Genomic DNA, 8,382 nt, shown 5'->3' on the forward strand with positions numbered 1-8,382 from the left:
CTATTTATTTTGGAAATGTCTTAGTAAACATTCATTTAAAGAATTTGCTATATAAATATCTGAAAATTTAGATTTTTTTTTTAAATTCAAACTCAATTTTATCTTTTTTATTTTGAGTACCCCTAGATTATAAAAAAAAGAAAGTGGATAACGATGTAATAATAAATGTGCAAGCACGTTAATTAACATATGTATTTTATATAAAGATTGTGATACTGTATTTTGTACTTTTCTTATAATCAATAGCTGTAATATATCTTGAAACAGCATATCTATTAATATTAAAATACTAATGACAAACCATATAATAATAAATAAGCACATGATCTAAGATAATATTACATGTCACACGCTCTTTCTCAATTTTTCTTCTTCTTGATAATTTGTGTTAAGAAATTATCATAGCTAGAAGAAAAGGAAAGAATGAGGCAAGAGAATGAAGAAGGAAGGAATCTGAAGAAGCCATTTTTACAGACAGGAAGTTGGTATAGAATTAGTGGAAGAAGCTCAAGTTTGTTTGGGTCAACTCAAGCAATCCGTGATTCTTCGATTTCTGTTATTGCTTGTGTTATCATTGTTGCTTTGGGTCCAATTCAGTTTGGTTTTACAGTATGAATTATTTTCATCATTTTATTACTGCACACGTTGAAATAAAAGCTTCTGTTATTATTATTATCAATCTATGAACAATAATAATTTATTGCAGGCAGGGTATACATCACCTACTCAATCAGCTATAATCACTGACCTTGGTCTCTCAGTTTCTGAGGTATGAATATTATGATCGCAAATGAGAAAAATAATGAATACTATGATCGTAAATGAGAAAAATGATCACTTAGTTTTTCAAACATGTAACTTTATAAAATCAATTTAATACGTCTGTCTTCAAGTGGAGTTCAACGTGGAAAAGTCGAGATCAATTTATGTTTGATATTTGTTCATTTAAAATATATGTTAAGAGTATTTGATTCTATTTCTTGATTCTCATTTGTCTTATTTTATTTTATCGGCTATATAGTTTTCTTTGTTTGGTTCATTGTCCAATGTGGGTGCCATGGTTGGAGCAATAGCTAGTGGTCAAATTGCGGAGTATGTTGGGCGTAAAGGGGTAAACCATTTTCTTCTTTTCTTGTTTGCATTGTATATAAATGTGTGTTTTTCTTTAACTTCATTTTTTTTATGACTAATGCTAGTAATTACCAAATTCATTGTCTAAATTTGCAGTCTTTGATGATTGCATCCATTCCCAATATTATTGGTTGGTTGTTCATCTCTTTTGCAAAAGTGAGTTTGGATCATTTCAATTTTTTCTCAATTTATTTAAGTTCATATTATCCTGATAATTTGACTATAAAATTTCAAAAAACAATGCTAAGTGAAAAGAGTTTGACTTTGAGACCGACCGTGTTCAAATCTTTTTTCGAATACAAGTGTCAGTGTTACTTTAATTAATAATATAACATGTTTTCGATCTTTCAGGATTCTTCTTTTCTCTATATGGGAAGATTGTTGGAAGGATTTGGCGTCGGAATAATATCTTACACGGTAGAAATTTCAAAATGTTTTCATTTTTTCTAGTTTGTGATTAAGTTATTTGTGAAGACAATAATAATTATTGAGTTTTCAAAATTATATAGGTGCCAATATATATAGCTGAGATATCACCTCAAAATCTAAGGGGAAGTCTGGTCTCAGTAAACCAGGTTGGTCGTTATCATCAAGATTATCTAGATTTTAATGAATAATTATCATTTCCTATATTAGTGAATTTTATTATTTGTTTTTGTTTTCTGCATAGCTTTCTGTCACCATTGGAATTATGCTGGCTTATCTTCTAGGACTTTTTGTTGAATGGAGATTCCTTGCAATTTTAGGTAATAGACTATAACTATACAACTATACTATAAGATTCTTAATCATGTTATTTCAGCATTACTACATAAAGATGAGTTAAATGTTATGTGAAAAAATCTACACTAAGAAACTTTAAACCCTATTCTTGCAGGAATTATACCTTGTACATTATTAATACCAGGTCTATTCTTCATTCCTGAGTCTCCAAGATGGCTAGTAAGCTTTTGTGAATTAGTATTAGTATTTTCAATTTTCATTGAATATGTGATATTATGATAGAAGTTAATTTGAATTGGTGTAAACAGGCGAAAATGGGCATGACAGAAGAATTTGAACGTTCATTGCAAGTGCTCAGAGGTTTCGAAACTGATATTTCAGTCGAAGTCAATGAAATTAAGGTGATAATAACAATTTTTTTCATTTTTCATTTTTTTTGTATTGCATGTTCTTTATATAGTCACATTTCACGATGTTTAAATTTTTATTGCCATTTAATGTGTATCATCAATGAGAGTCATTTCATTCAGGCTTCTGTTGCATCGGCAAATAGAAGAAACACAGTTCGATTTTCAGAACTCAAGCAAAGAAGATATTGGCTTCCTTTAATGGTAACTTATTTTTCTAGAAGCAATAGTCTCAATCAGATCCTAATCAGCTTAAACTAACTCCGACTCGGATATTCTGTAGATTGGAATTGGACTTCTTGTTTTGCAACAGCTTTCTGGGATTAATGCTGTTCTTTTCTATTCCAGTACCATCTTTCAAAATGCTGGTATGTCGTACCAGCTTATAAATGTTTATGGAGAAACTAAATGAGAGAGTTTATGAAAAAATTTAGATTTATAAGCAAATTGAAACTTGTACTATAAGCTATTGTTTAAGAAACTCATAGTCATTAAGATTGTTGTAATGTTCCTTTTTCTATAAGCGCTTCTTAAAGGAGCTTATATACTATACATTATGATTTTTTTCTCATCATTTTAACGCATATTAAACAGGAATTAATTCGAGTGATGTAGCAACATTTGGAGTCGGTGCTGTTCAGGTTCGACCGAAAGGAAACTAAACTTGTAACGTTCCAAATTTATCCGATCATAATCTGAACAATATTTACATGTCATTTAGGTTCTTGCTACCATTTTAACTTTGTGGTTGGCAGACAAATCTGGTCGCCGGCTTTTACTTATTGTGAGTCTGAGCTTTTTCGATAATTTTTGCATTTACATTACTATTTGTTTGGAGGGTAATTAAGAGATTAATCAAAATCTCCTATTGCAGGTTTCTTCATCTGCAATGGCTTTAAGTCTTTTGGTTGTTTCAATATCATTCTACTTGAAGGTAATAATAATTTTTTTGTTTGTTATATTTTTTGAACAGTTTTATTTTTTGTTTTTGTTTATTTTTATATATACATAATACATTAACCGGATATTACACATGCATTCATGCATAAATGTTCAGAAATTTGTAACACAGATTCACAGGATTATATATCACTAAATTCTTCTTTATATTTTTGGTTTTTTATATGGATAATATATTTTATGTTGAATTTTCTCTCAGGAATATATATCACCAGATTCTGATTTATATGCGACATTGAGCCTCGTATCGGTGGCTGGAGTTGTGGTGTGTAAATACAACTTTATCACACAAATGATGTTTTCTATTGTTTGTTTCCCTAACTTTATTATTATAAACTTTCAATTTCTTTCAGGTCATGGTTATTGCATTCTCTCTGGGATTAGGAGCAATGCCATGGATTATAATGTCTGAGGTACAATTTTCTTCAATAATAATATGCATGACAACCATATATGAACAAACATTTGTTGTAATATAATGTGATAGTTGATGTGTTGAATATATTTTACATAATAGATTCTTCCGATTAACATCAAAGGCCTAGCTGGAAGTTTTGCAACACTTGCCAATTGGTTCTTTTCCTGGTTGGTTACATTAACAGCAAATTTGCTCTTGGATTGGAGTTCGGGAGGTTTGTGTGCATTGCCTATGTTAATTTTCTATAAATATCTATTGTTTCTAACCAGAAGCTTCCTATGTTTTTATCAGGAACCTTCACAATATATACTGCAGTGTGTGTTTTCACAGCAGGATTTGTTGCCATTTGGGTCCCCGAGACAAAGGGAAAAACTCTTGAAGAAATACAACAGTTTTTCAGATGAAGTTTCCTTTCGAGTAGCACTTCAGCTAGTGTTCACTCATGTATTCACATTCATATTTTTTTTCTGAATCAACTCAATTCATTTTTGTGCTCTTTGGTCTTGTTAAATATGAAAAATACCTAAACAGTGTGATTTTCTAATCTAGCAGCATACTTGCATTTTTGTTGTAATTGATTGATTATAAACAAATAAATGAAAGAGAGTGGTTATTATACATTTCAATTAGAGTAGCAGTGGTTTCGGTTCATGACATTTCAAATAGCAAGAGGATCATATAAACAATAAGCATATATCAGTATTTGTATTTTAATATTATAAAATCATAAAAAGAACCTTTAGTTGCTCTTGTGAATTATAACAAGCAGCTGTATGCCATTTTCTTCTGGTTACCTCTTGTGGCTGCAACATAACCTGAAATGAGAATATGATCACAGAGACATGTGATGCATGTAAATGTTAATTACAATCTGTCGAAAATTATTTAGACACACAACACGCTTAAAGTATTGAATACACTTTTTATTTTATTGAAAGATTCAAACACTTGCTCTTGAAATCTAAAACTTGACACTAAACACATAAAAGCCACACTGTCACCAAACACGAGTTGAGTTACCGGATACACAATATCTACAAGACTACCAAGCTATGCGAGTATTTTCACAGGATACTTATCAATGCAATCTTCCCATGGTCCATTAGGAGAAGGCTTCACATCATGAATCGCCTCCCAAACAGCACTATTACACTTAAAACCACTTCCAAATGCAATTTGCCAAACTTTGTTACCCTTGTTTACCCTCCCTTTAGCTTCAATATAAGCCAACTCATACCAAATAGAGCTCGAGGAAGTGTTCCCGAACCGATGAAGCGTCATCCTAGAAGGCTCCACGTGTACAGGAAGCAAGTCAAGATTCCTCTCCAACTCATCAATCACAGCCCTTCCACCAGCATGTATACAGAAATGATCGAATGCGAGTTTGAAATCTGGTATATAAATCTTCGCATCACTTTTAGAAATCTTGCTAAAAACCAAATTAGCAAAGAACCTAAGTTGCTGAGTAACCGGAAGCACCAAAGGACCAAGTGTAGTAATATTGGTTTTCAATGACAAGCCAGCAATTCTCATCAAGTCTTTCGACAACGAAACACCGGTTTTCCCTAGAGCATCTTCTTCCTGATAAACACATCGAAAGGCCTTATCGTCTGCACCGCAGTGGGTCCTCACAACATGAACAAGCTTATACTTAGCCCTCGTTCTATCAGCAGATTTATTCGATAGCAACACAGCTGAACCACCAACCCTAAACAAACAGTTAGGTATAAGCATTGATTTTTTATTCCCAAAGTACCAATTCTGAGTAATATTTTCAGTGCTAACAACAACGGCATAAGTATTATCCTTTTGAACCCTCAACAAATCTCTTGCAAGATCAATAGCTATAACACCAGCACTACAACCCATTCCACCTAAATTGAAACTCATAATGTTACTTCTCAAGTTATATTTATTAACAATCATTGAAGAAAGGGAAGGTGTAGGGTTAAACAAACTACAATTCACAACGAGAATTCCAATTTCTTTTGGATTTAGGTTTGTGTTGACAAAAAGATTCTCCAGGGCACCAAACATGACGGATTCTGCTTCGCATCTCGCCGCAGAGATTGAAGGACGGGGAGGGATGTAATGCATGGCTTCGGGAAAGGTTTCGTCGCCGAGACCGGAACGGAGAAGAATCTTGCGCTGGAAATCCAAAGAGGAATCGTCGAAGTCGCCGGTGAGATGAGAATGTTGGATGAAGCTGTGGAATGGAGCTTTGAGGTGATCCGCGGGACGGAAACAAGAGAAGTCGACGAGGTAGACGGCGCGTTGGCGCTTGTGAACACAGAGAGTGAAAGCGAAGACTATGAAACCGGTGAAAGTGAGCATACGGATGAGATTGTAGTGGTGGTGAAGAAGCCAGAGCTGGTTTAGGTTTTGTGTTTGGAAGAAGTGGATTAAAGTGATTATGATTAACGGGATAAAAGATAGACTAAAGAGATTTGAGATTAAGTAGTGGTAACCTAACTTGACATACTTTAGTTTCACGCTTTGATGAAAATCTGGAACAAGTATTTTTGCTCTACTGCCAGCGGTGCCCACATCGGTAGTTGCGGTGGTGCCAATGACAGCCATGCTATAAGAATACCGATCTCTTTGTTTTTTCGGTGGAAGAAAGGTGAAAGAAACAGTTAATTAACTGTTCGATTCGGTGATGCATTTCATACTGCCAGACACCAGTTTTTATACTGTTTGTTTCTGTCTCTATTATTATTATTATTATTATTATTATTATTATTATTATTATTATTATTATTATTATTATTATTATTATTATTATTATTATTATTATTTATTATTATTATTATTATTATTATTATTTATAATTAGATTTATAATATAGTTAAATATATTTGATGATAAATATATATTATCATTTTTAGTTGTGGTGGTGATCACCGACATCATATAAAAATAAGAATACTGATCACATATAATGAACTGTTCGGTGATGCATTTCATATCGCGAGAGACCATCCTTTTATACTGTTTCTGCCTCCAATATTATTATTATTATTATTATTTATTATTATTATTTTATTTTATTTTTATTTTTATTATTATTATTATTACTATTATTATTATTATTATTATTATTTTATTATAATTAGATTAAAAATATAGTTAGATATAATTGATGCTGAATATATATTATCATTTTTAAAAATTAAATAAAGAGTAATGTTAATAATATCTCTTTATTTTTTTGTTTCGGTGGAAGAAAGATTGATATTTGTTTCGGTGAAGGAAACAATTAATTAACTGCTCGGTTGTGCATTTCATATGGCGAGACACAATTCTTTTATTTTGATTCTTGCCTCCAACATTTTTATTATTATTATTATTATTATTATTATTATTATTATTATTATTATTATTATTATTATTTTATTTTACTATAATTAGATTGAAAATATAGTTAGATATATTTGATGATGAATATATATTATCAGTTTTTAAAATTAAATAAAGAGTAATATTATCTTGTGCTCTAAGGCATAATACAAGAAGTCTATTTATAAAAATTTGTATTGAAAAATGTAACTTAAAAACTAATTTTAATTTTTTATTAAAAGGAATGTATAATTTTTAAGATAATATTTATTTATAATTACATTTTTATTATTATTATTATTATTATTATTATTATTATTATTATTTATAATTAGATTGAAAATATAGTTAAATATATTTGATGATGAATATATAATCACAGACATGGTATAAGAATAAGAATACTGATCACACATAATTAACTGCTCGGTGATGCATTTCATATCGCGAGAGACCATCCTTTTATACTGTTTCTGCCTCCAATAATAATAATAATATTATTATTTATTATTATTATTATTATTATTATTATTATTATTATTAGATTAAAAATATAATTAGATATATTTGATGCTGAATATATATTATCATTTTTAAAAATTAAATAAAGAGTAATGTTAATATTATCTCTTTATTTTTTTTTTCGGTGGAAGAAAGATTGATATTTGTTTCGGTGAAGGAAATAATTAATTAACTGCTCGTTTTATATGATACTGCCTCCAACATTTTTATTTTTATTTTTATTTTTACTATTATTATTATTTATTATTATTATTATTATTATTTTATTTTTTTGCTCTACTGCCGACGGTGCCCACAGCGGTAGTTGCAGTGGTGGTGATGACAGACATAGAATAAGAATATTGATCTCTTTGTTTTTTTGTTTCGGTGGAAGAAAGATGGTATTTGTTTCGGTGAAGGAAACGGTTAATTAACTGCTCGGTGGTGCATCAACCTGTTTTATAACATCGGTAGTTACGGTGGTGGTGATCACAAACATAGTATAAGAATACTGATTCGGTGGAAGAAAGATGATATTTGTTTCAGTGAAGGAAACAGTTAATTAATTGTTCGATGGTGCATTTCATATGGCGAGAGACAATCTTTTTATACTGATGTTGTCTCCTACATTTTTATTATTATTATTATCATTATTATTATTATTATTATTATTATTATTATTATTATTATTATTTATTATTATTATTATTTTTTGATATTTTTATTATAATTAGATTGAAAATAGAGTTAGATATATTTGATGATGAATATATATTATCATATTTAAAAATTAAATAAAGAGTAATGTTATCTTGTACTCTAGGGCATAATACAAGAATATTTATCTCTTTGTTTTTTTTTTTGTTTCGGTGGATGGTGGATGAACTTTCTTTCGGTGGAGCG

At 30.2% G+C, this 8,382-nt stretch overlaps 2 protein-coding genes across 3 annotated transcripts; one reads left to right on the top strand and one right to left on the bottom strand.

Annotated features, from left to right (window-relative positions):
* The first annotated feature begins 274 nt into the window (after positions 1 to 274).
* On the top strand, positions 275 to 4,259 carry LOC127096671 (sugar transporter ERD6-like 6). Of its 2 annotated transcripts, XM_051035220.1 has the most exons (18): positions 276 to 609; positions 707 to 769; positions 1,022 to 1,111; positions 1,228 to 1,287; positions 1,483 to 1,548; positions 1,641 to 1,706; positions 1,802 to 1,877; positions 2,009 to 2,073; positions 2,163 to 2,255; positions 2,385 to 2,465; positions 2,545 to 2,629; positions 2,856 to 2,902; positions 2,983 to 3,045; positions 3,136 to 3,195; positions 3,421 to 3,486; positions 3,575 to 3,634; positions 3,739 to 3,853; positions 3,931 to 4,259. In XM_051035220.1, the coding sequence occupies exons 1-18, from the start codon at positions 424 to 426 to the stop codon at positions 4,041 to 4,043; spliced, it is 1,455 nt and encodes a 484-aa protein (XP_050891177.1). In that variant the 5' UTR covers positions 276 to 423; the 3' UTR covers positions 4,044 to 4,259. The 2 variants fall into 2 exon arrangements, with proteins under 2 accessions (XP_050891175.1, XP_050891177.1); XM_051035218.1 differs by having other exon boundaries at positions 275 to 609; positions 3,739 to 4,259.
* A 282-nt stretch (positions 4,260 to 4,541) lies between these two features.
* On the bottom strand, positions 4,542 to 6,284 carry LOC127096673 (3-ketoacyl-CoA synthase 4). Its single transcript, XM_051035222.1, has one exon. The coding sequence runs from the start codon at positions 6,217 to 6,219 to the stop codon at positions 4,690 to 4,692; it is 1,530 nt and encodes a 509-aa protein (XP_050891179.1). The 5' UTR covers positions 6,220 to 6,284; the 3' UTR covers positions 4,542 to 4,689.
* Positions 6,285 to 8,382: the final 2,098 nt, after the last annotated feature.

Source organism: Lathyrus oleraceus, chromosome 6 (assembly GCF_024323335.1).
Source record: "Lathyrus oleraceus cultivar Zhongwan6 chromosome 6, CAAS_Psat_ZW6_1.0, whole genome shotgun sequence".
Taxonomy (NCBI): Eukaryota; Viridiplantae; Streptophyta; class Magnoliopsida; order Fabales; family Fabaceae; genus Lathyrus; species Lathyrus oleraceus.